At 38.5% G+C, this 18,927-nt stretch overlaps 1 gene segment (V, D, J or C); it reads right to left on the bottom strand.

Moving 5' to 3' along the window:
• Nucleotides 1-11,390: 11,390 nt before the first annotated feature.
• LOC137194805 (Ig kappa-b4 chain C region-like) lies at nt 11,391-12,781 on the bottom strand (the record flags this gene model as incomplete). The annotated part of the segment is given in 2 exon segments: nt 11,391-11,868; nt 12,721-12,781. Coding segments are annotated over 2 exon segments (387 nt in total), but the record flags the coding sequence as incomplete, so codon positions are not given.
• Nucleotides 12,782-18,927: the final 6,146 nt, after the last annotated feature.

Genomic DNA, 18,927 nt, shown 5'->3' on the forward strand with positions numbered 1-18,927 from the left:
CCTTATGGTTATTTTATGTTGTCTTTTCCTGTTGGTTTAATTTTTTTTTGTTTTGTTTTATCAGAAATGCTATGATTATCTGTTTTCATATTTAGCAGTTTGTGTTGCATTTTATGCATGAATTGTGATATATGTATAGAGTTGTTGTGGATTTGCTGCTCATGTGAATCCTCCCACAGTGTTTCATTAGCAGCTGTAACCACAGTGACTCTGATAAAACAGGTATTAGCAGAATCCATCTGATATGAAGCTGTGGTTTGAATACCACTTCCCTCCTCTTTGAAGAGTAGTCAGATATCTGTGTTCAGGTTTTTGTACAGCCTCTTCTACACTTTCTGTCACTGTGTGTCTACAGCACAGTAGTAGAGAGCTGTGTCTGCCAGGGTTAGATTCTGTATGGTCAGCTCAGTTGATGTAGCTGATGTTTGCGATTTATATCGTTTATCAGGAATATATTCACCACTCACTGATCCTCCTCCTTTCCTGAGTATAAACTGAGGTGCCTGAAGGTCAGAATGATGTTTGTACCAGTAAAGGTAAACACCAGTATAACTCGTCTTATAGGTACATGTGAGTGTGACAGATTCTCCTTCTCTTCCACTGATTTCTTCTTTTACAGGAGAGATTGTGTCTCCAGCTATTAGTCCTGGAAAAAGTAGAGAAAATGAAGCCATTAGACTAACATTGTTCATGAGGCTGAGAGGAGAAGACAGTGGAAAATGTCAACTGTACAGTGTTACTCTGTGGACACAAACTGATCAAATGTTCATTTGACTGATTTCTATAGAAATCATCTTCCAAGGTGTTACCTAGTGAAGGAAACATGTTGTATTAAAGTTCTGTTCCAGAGTCAAATATCCATCATTTGGAAAATATCACACAATGACAAAAACATACGTACCTACAAGAGCTGAAAACAGTGAAATGACAGCCAGTGTTTCCATGGTTACACAAGTGAAATGTGCTGTAAGTGAATGTTGAGTTTGAATAAGTGTTGAGTGGTTTTGTGAGTTGTGTTTGGTCTGATGTTCACAGCTGGAATCAAACAGCTCTCTGCCATGCAGCCACCTCTGCAGTCAGTAGGAGGAGACTCATATGTCAAATGACATTCATTTGTAAAACTCTTCATCACAACTGTGTCTCATGAGGGAAAAGAATCTAGACTGTTTGATAAGAAACCACTGAAGTTTAACAGTGTGTGACTCCCTCTAGTGGATGTTGTGGAGTATTCTGTTGTCTTTGCTCCAAAGGTTTTTGTACAGAGTTTTGGTGTTTCCTGTCACTGTGGGCTGCAGAGCACAGTAGTACACAGCAGAGTCAGACACTGCACTAGAGGAGATCTGCAGTTTGATTCCACGCTTTTCTTCAAACAGATCAGTGAAGAATCTTTTTTCTGACTTGAGAGAGTCTGCTGTTTTTGTGATGTTACTGCCTGAGATGTACATGAGGAACTGTGGTGGTTTTCCTGGATATTGTCGATACCAGAAGAAATAATCACCAGCTGCAGCAGCTTTGGAGTATTTGTAGGACAGAGTAACAGTGCTGCCTTCTAAACTGTTCTCTTCATTGTTGACTGGAATGAGTTCTTGACAGCTGACACCTAAAGGAAGAGATAACTCTGTTATAACATGTTGTTAAAGTCATGATCAAGGAATCACATTCAGAAAAAGTGGAACTGAATTTTTTTCATGCAGAAACTTTCATACCTGTTAGAATGACTAGAAACAGTAAAGAAAATACATAATAGTCCAATGCCAGCATGTTGAATGAAGGTAATGTTTGTGGTTTGTGTATTGAACTCTGCTGAATATGGAAGTTCATCTCTCTTCTATAGTTCAGTAACAGCTTAGCTCCTCCCTGAATCTCTTAGATCTGTATTTTCACTTCTCTCAGTTACAGAAAGGTAGCCACAATGATTTAAAGGATGACTCACATTTTCAGGATTTGCAAACTCAAGAAGGATCTAATCTATGTTCCTAAAGTTGATACAACATTTATTTGTCACATTATAACATAAATCAGCTGAAAAGCTTGAAGGAAAACTCAGTATCACATCAAGACCATAAGCAGTATGCTTAACATGGACATGGACACCTTAGCAGGTTTGAGTTAAACTAGTCTAAAGAATTTTATGGGAAGTTAAAGGATCTCTTTTCTAGAATCACTCAAATGCTGTTGTTTCACACTTTGCTGTAAGTAACTAAATATATCAGATTCTATAGTTACTGATTCAAAGGCAACACATGAACTGAAATTGAGAGGACCTAGGATTGAACCCTGTGGTACACCAGAAATATTGTGACCCAAGAAATCTATTCTATTCTATTATAAAATGAAGAATAAAAAGATTCAATACCAGAGTCTGAAGTCACACAGTTTATGGAGATGATGGATTCAAGTTGTTTTATTTCTCAATAGTAGAGTTCAAATTACGAAGGATCAGCAAAACCTAAAAGTTGTAGTTTCAAATAACCGAATATTTCATTTAGCATCTTATATTCAAGAATATATCCAGGAATTCTGCTGATGTTCTGATCCAGAACAGCTCATGAGAGGATTGAAAACCTGTTTTGTTTTAAACATCACAGTGAAAGTTTGTGTCTTTTCTGTCCTTCAGTCATAGTTTTGTTCCTCAATAAATCCCTTCCTACCTCACCTCACAGCTCAACTAAAGGGAACATTTTGGACTTGGAGTCATGTTTAACAGACAACATCTCTGAGCTGATAAATATTATCTATGAATCATTTTGTACTGTAATACTTGGTGATTGTAACTGATATAATGCACCATACTGCCAATTCATGCTTTTTTCTTGTGTTAATAAATCTATTCAGACTCTATACCTGTATTATAATTTGTCTGTTGTTTTAATCGTCACTACAAGAAATCCAGACTGTTTGATAAGAAACCACTGAAGTTTAACAGTGTGTGACTCCCTCTAGTGGATGTTGTGGAGTATTCTGTTGTCTTTGCTCCAAAGGTTTTTGTACAGAGTTTTGGTGTTTCCTGTCACTGTGGGCTGCAGAGCACAGTAGTACACAGCAGAGTCAGACAGCTGCAGCTTCTGGATCTTCAGAGGAACTGATTTCCTGTTAACTGTAGCATCAAATCTGTTTTTCTGGAACTCTGCAGCATTATCTCCTCCACCAGACTTGTAACGCTGCAGCATATACTTTGGGGAATCATTTACTTCTTGTTTGTACCAGAACAAAGTGGGACCTCTGTCACTGGTCTCAAATGTACAAGGAAGTGTAACTGTGTCTCCTTCAGCAGCAATGACATCTCCTGTTGGCTGGGTCACGCTGTCTTGTCCTTTACACTCTGGGGAAGAACAGAACATGCAGAGGAAGAGATGAATCAATAAAGATGATTGATTAAAGGAGAACAATCAGCAGCTTTAAAGAGTTACCTAGCAGACACTGAGACATCTAGAATAGTCCATTTCTACTGACTGCTGTCTGTCAGACTGAACTACATCTTGTTTTCTAAAAAAGTTATAAATGTTTCCTTTATGATGGACATTAAAAGCACTTATAGATCAGTTGTGTGTTAAAAACTGTTGAGAAAGGAAACACATTCTGCTTTCTGTCTTACCAAAGAAAAGAGCAGCAAGAATAATCCACAGCCAATGTTCCATCTCTACAACAAGGTTTAAATCAACAGGAGAAACTATCTGATGTTCAACATTCAGTCTGAGAATTGTTCTCTTCACAGCAGCAGTTATTATTGACAGAATGGTTGAACACAGTGCAGAAGTAGTGCACCGCCTACTTGATAATGTGGCCCTCTAGTGGAGGTAAAAAGTTCAGTACAACAGTGTGGAAAAAAGGCTTCCAGCAGCTTGTCAGTGTGTCAGCTTGTGTTTTTGTACAGAGACTGTGGGTTTGCTGTCACTGTGGGCCTCACAGCACAGTAGTACAGAGCAGAGTCTGTCACTGCAGCAGAGGAGATCTGCAGATCCATTTGAGTTTTATCTTCACTCACTTTAAAAGACAGTCTAGGTACTGGATCTGATATTGGATTTCCTGTGCCATAATGAGAAATAAGGAATTCTGGTGGTTTTCCTGGATATTGTCGATACCAGTAAAACTCATCACCACCAGTTGCTGATCTGGAGTATGTGTAGGACAGAGTAACAGTGCTGCCTTCTAAACTGTTCTCTTCATTGTTGACTGGAGTGAGTTCTTGACAGCTGACACCTAAAGGAAGAGATAACTCTGTTATAACATGTTGTCAAAGACTCATAACATGAATACATACAACTTCATGCTCAGTTTTCAATCAAACATCAATAGAAGTAAATATGAAGTGTGTCACCTACCTGTTAGTGTGATCAGAAACAAAGTTGAAAACAGACTTAATTGCATTGACACCATCTTGAAGATAAGAAGAAACTGTCTGTGTTGTTTAGTATGAAACACCACAGTGAAAGTTTGTGTCTTTCTGTACTTCAGTGACAATTTTGCTCCTCCCTTAATCTCCTCCTCCCTGCTCTCACAGCTCTGACTAATAATGTGTTCAATGTGCTTTTCAGATTGATATAATATCAATCAATAAGAAAATACTGTTTATAATTAATTAAAATATAGTACAGAATATTTTAGTCAAACACAAATATCAGTAATGTTGTATTTGTGTTACATATCAGGACTAATAAACACATAAAACTCAAATTTATTGATAAAGCACATTTAAAAACAACAAGTTGACCAAAGTGCTGAACAATCAAGATAACAAAAGCCATAAACAACACAATAAAGACACAAAGACCAGTTTAACAGACAAAAAGACAACGCAATGCAACTCTCATACTGAGTTAAAAGTCAAGGAATAAAAATGTGTTTTAAGACGGGATTTAAAAACAGGCAGTGTGGGAACCAGTCTAACATGCAGAGGCAACTGGTTCCAGAGTTTGGGGGCTACAACTGCAAAGGCACCATCTCCCCTGTGCTTCAACCTGGATCTTGGAACAACCAGAAGCAACTGGTCAGCAGACCTGAGTGACCTTGATGGGACATGTGGTTGTAAAAGATCAGAGAGACAGATTGGAGCTAGCCCATTTAATGATTTCTAGACAAACAATAAAATCTTCAAATCAATCCTGAAAAAGTGGAGGGAGGCCAGTACGGGGGAAAGCTGCTCTCACTAGTGTTCCTGTTAAAAGACCAGCTGCATGAAAGAAAACCTGAACATTATATTTTACCTACAAAGACAAAGATTGACTTTAAAGTCAAATTATAATTTTACAGCAGAACTTGTTCAGGTCGTCCATGGAAGAGGTTTTTTGGTCATTTATTTATGTGTCTTGTTTAGTTTATTTTTAGTTTCCAGAGGGATCACCTATATTTCACAGCTGCTACACTCCCGAAGGATAAAACAGTGGACAGAAAGGTAAGAAATACTTCATCTACATATTTAATATCCCACAACTTTGGGTAAAGATGAAGATGAATTCCCTGTTTTTCTATATTAAACATCCTTGTAACAGTCTTTTCTGCTGACGTTCTTATCCAGAACAGCTCATGAGAGGCTTGAAAACCTGGAAACAGTGAAAGTTTGTGTCTTTTCTGTCCTGGTTTACATAACTTAAAACTTTTATCAGGTAGATAATAGTAAAAGACTGACAACTGACAGTTCTTATGTCAACAAATGTAAATACCTGAAGACAACATGAAGTCAGTGACCATATCTCATTCACACTCGTAGTTCAAACAGTGGAGGCAGCAGACACCCTTGTTGAATGTCTAATGGAAACAGCTCATGATAAAAACTGACAGTATGAAACAAACATTCTCATATTTTCATTACATTCACTTTTTAACCCGACGAGTAACTTCAGGTTTTTGTTCAACACACAGTTTTATGTCACTTTATGTTTGATGGTGTCTTGTGTTTGAAGCATCATCCAGCTGGTTTGTCATTGATGTGGATTTGCTGCTCATGTGAATCCTCCCACAGTGTTTCATTAGCAGCTGTAACCACAGTGACTCTGATAAAACAGGAATTAGCAGAATCCATCTGATATGAAGCTGTGGTTTGAATACCACTTCCCTCCTCTTTGAAGAGTAGTCAGATATCTGTGTTCAGGTTTTTGTACAGCCTCTTCTACACTTTCTATCACTGTGTGTATAGAGCACAGTAGTAGAGAGCTGTGTCTGCCAGGGTTAGACTCTGTATGGTCAGCTCAATTGTTGTAGCTGATGTTTTGGATTTATATCGTTTATCAGAAATATTTTCTAGATGACTCCATGATCCTCTTCCTTTGCTGAGTATAAACTGAGGTGCCTGAAAGTCAGAATGATGTTTGTACCAGAAAAGGAGAGTACCATCATAACGTGTCTTATAGGTACATGTGAGTGTGACAGATTCTCCTTCTCTTCCACTGACTTCATCTTTTACAGGAGAGATTGTGTCTCCAGCTATTAGTCCTGGAAAAAGTAGAGAAAATGAAGCCATTAGACTAACATTGTTCATGAGGCTGAGAGGAGAAGACAGTGGAAAATGTCAACTGTACAGTGTTACTCTGTGGACACAAACTGATCAACTGTTCATTTGACTGATTTCTATAGAAATCATCTTCCAAGGTGTTACCTAGTGAAGGAAACATGTTGTATTAAAGTTCTGTTCCAGAGTCAAATATCCATCATTTGGAAAATATCACACAATGACAAAAACATACGTACCTACAAGAGCTGAAAACAGTGAAATGACAGCCAGTGTTTCCATGGTTACACAAGTGAAATGTGCTGTAAGTGAATGTTGAGTTTGAATAAGTGTTGAGTGGTTTTGTGAGTTGTGTTTGGTCTGATGTTCACAGCTGGAATCAAACAGCTCTCTGCCATGCAGCCACCTCTGCAGTCAGTAGGAGGAGACTCATATGTCAAATGACATTCATTTGTAAAACTCTTCATCACAACTGTGTTTCATGAGGGAAAAGAATCTAGACTGTTTGATAAGAAACCGCTGAAGTTTAACAGTGTGTGACTCCCTCTAGTGGATGTTGTGGAGTATTCTGTTGTCTTTGCTCCAAAGGTTTTTGTACAGAGTTTTGGTGTTTCCTGTCACTGTGGGCTGCAGAGCACAGTAGTACACAGCAGAGTCAGACAGCTGCAGCTTCTGGATCTTCAGAGGAACTGATGTCCCGTTAACTGTAGCATCAAATCTGCCTTTCTGGAACTCTGCAGCATTATCTCCTCCACCAGACTTGTAACGCCGCAGCATATACTTTGGAGAATCATTTAATTCTTGTTTGTACCAGAACAAAGTGGGACTTCCACTGGTCTTAAATGTACAAGCAAGTGTAACTGTGTCTCCTTCAACAGCAATGAAATCTCCTGTTGGCTGGGTCACGCTGTCTTGTCCTTTACACTCTGGGGAAGAACAGAACATGCAGAGGAAGAGATGAATCAATAAAGATGATTGATTAAAGGAGAACAATCAGCAGCTTTAAAGAGTTACCTAGCAGACACTGAGACATCTAGAATAGTCTGTTTTTATTGACTGCTGTCCGTCAGACTGAACTACACCTCGTTCTCTAAAAAGGTTATAAATGGCAGCAGAAATTATCTGTTTCCTTTATGATGGACATTAAAAGCACTTATAGATCAGTTCTGTGTTAAAAACTGTTGAGAAAGGAAACACATTCTGTTTTCTGTCTTACCAAAGAAAAGAGCAGCAAGAATAATCCACAGCCAATGTTCCATCTCTACAACAAGGTTTAAATCAACAGGAGAAACTATCTGATGTTCAACATTCAGTCTGAGAATTGTTCTCTTCACAGCAGCAGTTATTATTGACAGAATGGTTGAACACAGTGCAGAAGTAGTGCACCGCCTACTTGATAATGTGGCCCTCTAGTGGAGGTAAAAAGTTCAGTACAACAGTGTGGAAAAAAGGCTTCCAGCAGCTTGTCAGTGTGTCAGCTTGTGTTTTTGTACAGAGACTGTGGGTTTGCTGTCACTGTGGGCCTCACAGCACAGTAGTACAGAGCAGAGTCTGTCACTGCAGCAGAGGAGATCTGCAGATCCATTTGGGTTTTATCTGCACTCACTTTAAAAGACAGTCTAGGTACTGGATCTGATAGTAAAGCCCCTGTGTCTGTGTGAGAGATGAGGAACTCTGGTGGTTTTCCTGGATATTGTCGATACCAGAAGAAATAATCAGCAGCTCCTTTAGTATATTTACAGGACAGAGTAACAGTGCTGCCTTCTAAACTGTTCTCTTCATTGTTGACTGGAGTGAGTTCTTGACAGCTGACACCTAAAGGAAGAGATAACTCTGTTTTACTTCATGTTTATCAGTAAAACTCCTTTAAAGTCAATAGTAGAAAATATTATTTAGTAGTTCATCTGCTCACCTACCTGTCAGTGTGACGAGAAACAAAGTCAGAAACAGACTAAAGTGCACTGACAGCATCTTAAAAACCAACCGTGTTTGTGTTAAAGTCCACAGTGAAAGTTTGTGTCTTTTCTTTTCTTCAGTCTCAGGTTTTCTCCTCCCTCCTCTCAGCGCTCAGCTGTTTTTTCTTCCTGCTGCTGTCTTCCTCTTCAGGATATTATATAACTACGATCAGGTGATAAAAGGATAATTATCAGACTTTGTAGCTTGTTCATTAAATTTTTAAATGTTTCTTTGTGAGAACAGTGAACGTAATAAACTTTGGCTTCAATCTACATGTTTTCAGACATTAATGTGATCATTATTTTGCAGCAGATACTGCTCCATTAAAATATTTACTTCTTTAATTCATAAGTTGAAATGTTTTTAAGTGTGTGATGTGCTAAAAACATTAGTTTCCAGAGAGGGTCTCTTATATTTCACAGATGCTGACTGATGACTTTAATGCAATAGTTCATAATAAATTAATATTTGAATGTATAACTGTTTAGAGTAAAACAGCAGTGGGGAGAAAGATTAGACTGTAATCATTATCTCAGATACACATGTACAATATTTTCATAATACAAAATGTTTTCATGTTTCTCTGTTATAACATGTTAAAGTCACGATCAAGGAATCACATTCAGACAAAAGTGGAATTGAATTTTTTTCATGCAGAAACTTTCATACCTGTTAGAATGACTAGAAACAGTAAAGAAAATACATAATAGTCCAATGCCAGCATGTTGAATGAAGGTAATGTTTGTGGTTTGTGTATTGAACTCTGCTGAATATGGAAGTTCGTCTCTCTTCTATAGTTCAGTAACAGCTTAGCTCCTCCCTGAATCTCTCCGTCTCCTCTTAGATCTGTATTTTCACTTCTCTCAGTTACTCTTCCTCCTCGTTAACAGACTGGTTACATTTATAACTGGAGTTGCAGAAAGGTAGCTGATCACCTTTTCAGGCTTTACAAACACAAGAAGAACCTATTGGTTTGCTTCAAAAGTGGAGACAACATTACCTCTTCACTGTACGATTTAAGCCAGCTGATGATTAAAGGAAAACACAGCATCAAATATTATACACAGACTATGAGCAGTAAGATTAACATCAACAGACAGTTTCAGCAGATTTCACCTGTTTGGTAGAATTTTAGGGGCAAATTAAAAGATCTCAGTTTAAGAATCACTGGATTGTAGGAAGATCTGGAACACTAACACTTAACTCTTTGATCCAACAGTAACATCTAAACTGAAAATAAGAGGACCCAGGATTGAACCCTGTGGTTCACCACAAGAAATCCAAGAGAACTACAGAGAAACTTGTTTTATAATAAGAATAAACCAATCAAACTCTGAGTCTGTGATGTCAACCGGTTCATGAAGAGAAATTATGATGTCATATCTTCTATAGAATGTTGATATGATCTATTTATCTGTATTGCTTCTATTTCTGTTGTTTTCATCACCACTACAAGAAATCTAGACTGTTTGATAATAATTGACTTGACAAATAATCAGCCCACCCTCCCTTCTATATTCACCTTCATCCAGCCCTTTTGCACTTTGTGCTCCGGCACATTCATGAACCTGAATAACAGGAGTGCCTGGAGATGCCTGCACAGTCCGTACATCCAGGATCTACCACGCTGCACTTAAAATACGGTCCGTTATGTGTCTACAAAAGTAATCAGTGAAGATGTTTCTTATTATTTATCCTCTGGGCCAAACTGTCAGTGAACCAGATTCAGCTTTAAGATTAAAACAGCAGTGGACTTCCTCTTTCTGCACCACTCTCTACATTTTGTCATCATTACATTAGAAACATCACAAAATTTCAGATGTTGTTTCAGTCACACCATTGAAAAATCTATCTATATGCCGATGACATTTTATTATATTTCACAAAATCCTATATTCCTTCTGATATAATAATAATAATCAGATCTCAGAGGGAAACAATGTTGGTATCTCTTGGTTTCATGGCAGGAACTGAAATTAAGGAGGGCTTTTAAGAAGAACTCTAATGGAAACAAAATTATTTTAGACAGTCATTTTTGTGTTATTAGCAGTTTTTTTCCCTTTTTTCTTTCAGACACACATGAAAAGGTCAGAGGTCTAGTGTGGGGGGAACATGGGGAGGCAGGCCGTATGCACTACATTTGTACAATGATTGTACCTACTGTATTTGTACATAGTGTAACTTTAGAGATCACACTCGTGTTTTGTTATTTTTACATATTTGTTATGATTATGTCCTGCATTCTATGTCAGATCTTCATTTTTTATTCTTTAGACTTTTGTCAATTTATTGACAGGATTCAGGATATCAGCTTAATGCACATTTACCCTTTATGAAACTGAAATAATAATAAATTACATCAAGGTCAAAGGATACCTGGGTGATTTTCCATGAAATGATCAAACCAGTTTAGAAAACTAAAATATGAGCAAACAAAGTCCTATATCTGTTTAAAACATAACAAATACATATTTTAATTTTCTCTTTGAATAAGATAATACCCTTTCAGACATTAAAACATATTATTGCACATTTTAACATCTCAAAACCAGGGACAATTCAATAAGAACTTTAATGCAGCGTATAAATAAAAACACATCAGAGGTGTTCTTTTGGTATTCTTAAAGAAACATGCAACAAACATACTGACATGGAAACCTTTGGTGTAAAAGAAGAACCAGGTGATATCATCTTTTGCTGACAATACTCTGCACTTTGTTTCTAATCCTCAAAACTCTATTAATGTAAACTACATTTTGAAAGGATTTTAAAATTATGGGATCCTTTCATCCTTCCATTAACACCATGTTTTACATAATGATTTATGATACCACTGCTAAACAGACACACTGTCAGTTGAGACTCAAAGACTTCATAGATATGTAACAATACTTTATATAATCCCAAGATTAAGATCAAGAAAGAGTTATAATCCTGCATGTATTGTTGGTGTCAAACATCCACAGAAAAATATTTGATTTCAAGAGAGAAATGTTTATTGTTTCAAGCATCTAAGTCATCAGTACTACAATAATGCAGTTGTTACAGTTTGAAGTTACACAATGTTACACTGTTCTGATTAGAGATCAGAATGAGAGCAGTAGCAGAGTAAAACCAGTAGCAGAGTCCCAGTGAGTCAGGTCAGGACTGGGAACACTGGTCTCTCCTCAGTGTCTCTGAGACTGGAGTCTGGGAGCCCTGGGTGGCCTCACAGGTCACAGAGCCCACCTTCCTCCACTGGTCTGCAGGGAGCCTCAGGGTGCTGCTCCAGCTGTAGCGGCCGTCCTTCTGCAGCACCCCGGGGCTCCTGCTCTCCTCCCCGCTGCTGCTGCTGCTGCCGTCCACCTTCCAGGCCAGACTCCAGTCTGAGGGGAAGCCCTTGTTGGCCAGACATATGAGCGTGGCCTTCCCCTGCTGCAGCTCCTCGCTGGAGGGGGGCAGCACCGTCAGGGTGGGACGGACATCACCTAGGAGACACCAATCAGATTAGAGGACAGCTGTCAATCCAACACCAGACACTTGGACACCTTTACTGTGAGAGGGTGGAGCCATATGAGGACTCTTTCTGTGCTGATATGCATGAGAGGTTTCTCAGAGGGAAGTGAAACAGTGTGTCAGTGAGTGACTGGTGGAGCAGAAAAAACATCTGACAGAAACTCCTTTAAGTCGTTTATATGACTGTTTAATGTATTTTATTTTACACTATACACTATATATAAATAAGGACATAAAGTTTGAATATATAATTCAGACATCTATGATTTAGTTTGAATTTATAACAACATATTTACTTTCAAAACTATCAAAAGATCAATAGTTAATCAGATTCATCAGTCAAAACTAACAGACCACCGTAATATACGGAAAATGTTGAGACATTCAAAAAATGAAAAACCCTCAAAAATCTGTCAAAATGATTTCAGACTGAGGTTAAAAGACAACTGGAGACATTTTAAATGATCAGAGATTCACAGCATTTCACATTGTTTATCTTCTTTGAATTTAAATTATTAAATTAAAACAGAGAATTAAAGGCTGAAATTAAAATCATTTTTAAAGTAGGATTGTTGTTTTTTACTCTGTCCTGCAGTTCAAGCTGTTCACATTTAACAAATTAACTTGAACATTTAAAAAAAAAGTTCAGTAAAGCTGCTTTGAGTTCAACTTTAAGGAAACACAAGAGGAACAAACAATAAAACTGAGACTTTAAAGTGTTTTAGATCAGCACAGTGGAAACTTATATCTACTACAAATGTTCAGACGTAGAAATTATAAACTTAACTGATGATACAGTATTTAATATTTTAGCAGAAACTTACTTCCAACATCCAGTCTGGTTCCTCCACCAAAAGTCCACCACAGTGATACAAACTCATTGAGCCGCCGTACAAAAACCTCTCAGTGTAGAGAGACACGGCTCTCTGACTTTGACACAAACAAACTCACCAAAATGAAGTAAAATTACTGAAATAACTCGAAAACTTACAACAACACAGAGCCGCCAATTTATGAATATGTGATTTTATTTTGTATATAATGATTTTAAAACTCAAGTTATATTATCTTTTTGTGGTAATACATTTGAATATAACAAAATACATTCTAAAAAAAAAACAGTCGTCAATACACATGAAGTCCAAACCACATAAAAATAAACACTGACACATCCTAATCAATACTGTGATAAGTTGATTGATCCATTGACGAAACAGCATCATCAGAGTAATCCAAGTCCCTGTTGGAGTCAGTCAGAGCATTTCCTAGAGAGCCACTTTGCATCAGCGGCACCATGCTCCAGTGCTCTGGGAGAGTTTATAATCCTGAGAGTTGAACACTGGATGACTGACAGCTGTCCTTCATCACAACAGAAGCCACAGAAATCCTCCTCATCAACAACATGACTTTGATCTCCGTCCTCATCTGGACTCTCCTCTGCTGCTGCTTCACAGGTAAAGTCCAGAGAATCAAACTCCTCTCCTCTATGAACATCCGTCCCTCTGAAATGAAGCCCACAAAACCATCAAAACCATGACGCTGCTTTATGTTTTTGTCTCTGTATCCTCAGAGTCCAGAGGCCAGATCACAGTGACTCAGCCTGCAGCAGTGACATCTGCTCTGGGAGGCTCCGCAACCATCAGCTGTAAGATTAGTCAGACTGTTATTAATTCTGACTCTGTGGAATGGTATCAACAGAGAGATGGAGAAACTCCTAAACTGCTCATTTACTGGTCAAACCGTAGACCATCAGGGATTCCAGGTCGTTTTACAGGCAGTGGATCAAACTCTGACTTCACTCTGACCATCAGAGGAGTTCAGACTGAAGATGCAGCAGTTTACTACTGTACAGGTCGCCACAATATCAACAGTCAGTATCTGTTCACACAGTGAAAAAGCGTCGTACAAAAACCTCCCTCAGTCGGACTGAACAGAAACTGACTGATACAGTTCACTGAACACACACACACACACACACACACACACACACACACACACACACACACACTTTATTAAGTGTGTCAAAACTAAAACTATATTCAAACAATGAAATAAAGGACTCACACAAACAGTTTTATTTATAAGGAGATTCCTCTGAAATCAGTGAAGTTTACCATCACAGCTTCTTAGCATCAACTCAACAATGATCCCATGTTTGTCATTAATTATGAGCTCAGTGTTTCCTCTTTGAAAAGAGAGAATATACCAGTCTGCTACTGTTGGTGAGCCATGGCTCAGTATGGCTGATGACCTTTAACCAAAACCATCAAAACAGGTGATATACTGTGGTTATTACATATGTAACAACAGCTCACATGTTGTAACAAGATCATTAAGGAACAGAAACATGTCAGGTATTTGGGCGGGAAAAAAATCAAGGTGGTTAAGCTGTTTCCTTAATATCAAATATTTTATTTGTGCAGGTTTTGAGACACACAGCTCTGAGATTTGTCAGCCCAACAAAGGAAGCGGGAGTCATTTTCACAGACCTATCTGCATGGAAAGATATCACATGAAAGAGCCGACCAGCAGTGTGTTTGAGAAGGGAAAAAAACTCAACTAAACATTGACATACATTAGTATTAAACTGTATCATGTTTATGATGGTATGGTATATATGGCTGTGAAGTCAGAAGGAGGAGGATGGAGTGGATGGCAGGCGTACAACATGCAGGACTCTGGCAGCAGAGACCCGGGTTTGCATCCTGAGTCCCGTGTGTAGTTGGGTTTAGGCAACAAGTCAGGGTGGGGGCGACTCCACCCACTGCAGGGAGAGAGACTGATCACATTTCTGCTCTTCAGTGTTTCACTTCCCTCTTTGAGCTCAGTAACCATGGCAACAGAGAGGCATCACTGCTGAACCATGACAACAGACAGGTTTCAGTACTAAAGATAAAAAGTTGAAAGCGCTCTCTCTTACTCCAATGTATCATTTTCAACAACCAGACTAATAGTTAGAGACTAATAGAGACTATTAAATATACAAAAAAGGGCAATAACATTTTGGAAACATCTAAATTCAAGCCCAAAAGACACACTTCCTTTCAAATCACTAAAAAACCCAAGAGCTGAACCCTGAAAACAGCCCCCTCAGTCAGCTGATGATGAAACTAACCAACCAGGTTCCATCAGCACTGATTCAAAACAACACAACAGAATAAAACTAATTATGAATCAATCAAAAGATCAATATTTAGAACATTGGAGCAATGAAACAAAAAGCCAAAGTAGACTAAATTGTTATTTGGCTCTAAACAGAGAATATAAACTGGCTGAGTATCTCCAGTCTGTCAGAGATACCAAGCAGAGACGGATCCTGACCAATCACAGGCTCAGTGACCAGCTGGCAGTAGAAACAGGAAGTTACAGACAGACATGGCGCCCAGAGAGGAGCGTGTATGTGCTCACTGCTCGACAGGGGAGCTAGAGACAGAGATGCACTTCCTCCTCCACTGTGAGAAGTTCTCTTCAGTAAGAGACTTCCACTACCAGGAAATAGCCAAGAAAACACCAAACCTCCAGATGTTAACTCCAGAGGAGAAACTGGCCGTTCTCCTGGTGAAGAGACAGCAGCTCCTCTAGCAGCTAAATATGTATCTGCCTGCCACAGCCTGAGGGACTCACAATCACTGGAAAATCTATATTTATAAGATATTAAGTAACTGCATCAAATTCTATAAAATTGTGTTGTATTGCAATCAAAGAATGGACTGCATCAGTGTAATATAGAACCTGCATGTGACACCTGTATATTTAATGTGTTTATGAAATATGTAATATATGAATCCTCTGTAAACTGCTTTGGCAACAATATGTTTTTCTTTTATTCATGCCAATAAAGCTATTTTGAATTTGAATTTGAGAGAGAGAGAGAGAGAGGACACCTTTAGTGGATGTTTCTCAAACATTTGTTGTTTAATATCCTTAAAGTTTAACAGTGTGTGACTCCCTCTAGTGGATGTTGTGGAGTATTCTGTTGTCTTTGCTCCAAAGGTTTTTGTACAGAGTTTTGGTGTTTCCTGTCACTGTGGGCTGCAGAGCACAGTAGTACACAGCAGAGTCAGACACTGCAGCAGAGGAGATCTGCAGAGCAACTTGATTTCTCTGGTAATTGAGTTCAACAGTCAGTCGAGGGTCTGCAGGTTTTGCATTCATCACAGTAGATGTTGATTTAATGATCAGGAGAAGGTACTGAGGAGCTGATCCAGGATCTTGTCGATACCACTGGAGATTATGAGCATTAACTGAATACTTACAGGACAGAGTAACACTACGGCCCTCTGATGAAAACACTTCAGCACTGCTGGCAGTAATATCATCTTCCAAGGTGTTACCTAGTGAAGGAAACATGTTGTATTAAAGTTCTGTTCCAGAGTCAAATATCCATCATTTGGAAAATATCACAAAATGACAAAAACATACGTACCTACAAGAGCTGAAAACAGTAAAATGACAGCCAGTGTTTCCATGGTTACACAAGTGAAATGCTGTAAGTAAATGTTGAGTTTGAATAAGTGTTGAGTGGTTTTGTGAGTTGTGTTTGGTCTGATGTTCACAGCTGGAATCAAACAGCTCTCTGCCATGCAGCCACCTCTGTAGTCAGTAGGAGGAGACTCATATGTCAAATGACATTCATTTGTAAAACTCTTCATCACAAGTGTGTCTCATGAGGGAAAAGAATCTAGACTGTTTGATAAGAAACCACTGAAGTTTAACAGTGTGTGACTCCCTCTAGTGGATGTTGTGGAGTATTCTGTTGTCTTTGCTCCAAAGGTTTTTGTACAGAGTTTTGGTGTTTCCTGTCACTGTGGGCTGCAGAGCACAGTAGTACACAGCAGAGTCAGACACTGCAGCAGAGGAGATCTGCAGTTTGACTCCACGCTTTTCTTCAAACAGATCAGTGAAGAATCTTTTTTCTGACTTGAGAGAGTCTGCTGTTTTTATGATGTTACTGCCTGTGATGTACATGAGGAACTCTGGTGGTTTTCCTGGATATTGTCGATACCAGAAGAAATAATCAGTGCCAGCAGCTTCTTTGGAGTAGTTGTAGGACAGAGTAACAGTGCTGCCTTCTAAACTGTTCTCTTCATTGTTGACTGGAGTGAGTTCTTCACAGCTGACACCTAAAGGAAGAGATAACTCGGTTATAACATGTTGTCAAAGACTCATAACATGAATACATACAACTTCATGCTCAGTTTTCAATCAAACATCAATAGAAGTAAATATGAAGTGTGTCACCTACCTGTTAGTGTGATCAGAAACAAAGTTGAAAACAGACTTAATTGCATTGACACCATCTTGAAGATAAGAAGAAACTGTCTGTGTTGTTTAGTATGAAACACCACAGTGAAAGTTTGTGTCTTTCTGTACTTCAGTGACAGTTTTGCTCCTCCCTTAATCTCCTCCTCCCTGCTCTCACAGCTCTGACTAATAATGTGTTCAATGTGCTTTTCACATTGATATAATATCAATCAATAAGAAAATACTATTTATATTTAATTAAATTATAATATTGAACATTTAAGTCAAACACAAATATCAGTAATATTGTATTTGTGTTACATGTCAGGACTAAAAAACACAAAAAAGATCTGAAAATTACATTTAGGGCCCGAGCCCAAAGGGCGAAGACCCTCTTGTATTTTGTGTGTTTATTTGTTTTTTTCTTTATTATTACGCCACTTGAACCCTAAATTTGACCCTGTAAACATGCTCAAAAACTTATCAAATTTGGCATGCATATCAGGTGTGGTGATAAATTTAATAAAATGTAAAAATTCACCCATCACCCTTATAACTTAAAGCAATAGGGAGGCATGACCCTTGTGTCAAACAGAGGCTTCTGATGTCTAAACTATACCCTTTCAAACCTGTATCAATGGTGAGATGTTTCCTCCTAAAATATGATTTCTAATGTAAGATTTGGCCAAAGTCATGGGATTTATGAGGATATTTCACCAGAAGAGTACTCTAAAATTCTCCTCTCCAATGAGAGGGAGTGAGAGAGAATAGGATGGGGGGGGGGGGGGTTGAATGCAGCTCATTTTTGTAGGATGCAGCAGAAAGGTCTATATACATACAGTACATTAGATACAAACTTTATATGAAGTTTGGTGTTATTATCATTTATTTTACAATGATTATAGGTCTTATATTTATAATTCAGTAGTGGGGATGACCTATGAGGGGAAGGGAACTAATGGAGTGAGGGTGACAGTTAAGTGATAAAGTGCTGCAGAAAAATAAAATCAACACTAAAATTTGTAGCTCTGTACTGCAGTTTTTCCTTTATTAGGGCCCGAGCACCTAGCGGTTCGCTCACACTCTCCATTCAAATATATGAGTATTTTTCTGTGTCCAGCTGCAGTTACTTATTGTCTCTACACACCTGACAGTACACATGTCAATCAAACTTTAACCAGGTCATGTGGGTTAAAAGTCTTTACTTTTCTAAAAATAGACTTGATGAAAATTAGGAAATTAATTTGTTTTACACACAAACTCATCAAGAGTTTTCAATTTACTAATTGAAATACAAGTGAATGGGCCCAAAACTTGCGTAATTTTGATGACACAGGTGTGAGCAAGACAGACATGTCTCACCCTGCACAAAATTCTCATCCTCACACCGTTGAGATTTGATGTTTCACCATGACAGAGGAAGTTGCTATAACTTTATTGTTAATGCTCCAGTCTGCACCAAACTTTACATGTTTGATAAGAGTCCCGGCCTGAACACGTCTACATGACAATATTCCATCAGTGATGCAAACTGGCTGAATAGCGCCCCCTACGAAATTTCAGCGAAGCAGCCCCAGCAGCAGGCAAAATAGTGGACAAAGGAAGTGATGTTTATCTCCTTCTTGCACTGTCTGAAGACATCTACATGCCCGTGACAGAAGCCTTTCGACTGCACCACGCTCCGACGTGCGCAAGGGTGGGAGGGCCCGTTCAACGCTATGTAAAGACTCTACTGCACCATATAAAGCTCTAAGGTGCATAGATGATCCACAGAGTGTCACTGTAGG

This window comes from Thunnus thynnus, chromosome 12 (assembly GCF_963924715.1).
Source record: "Thunnus thynnus chromosome 12, fThuThy2.1, whole genome shotgun sequence".
Lineage (NCBI taxonomy): Eukaryota > Metazoa > Chordata > Actinopteri > Scombriformes > Scombridae > Thunnus > Thunnus thynnus.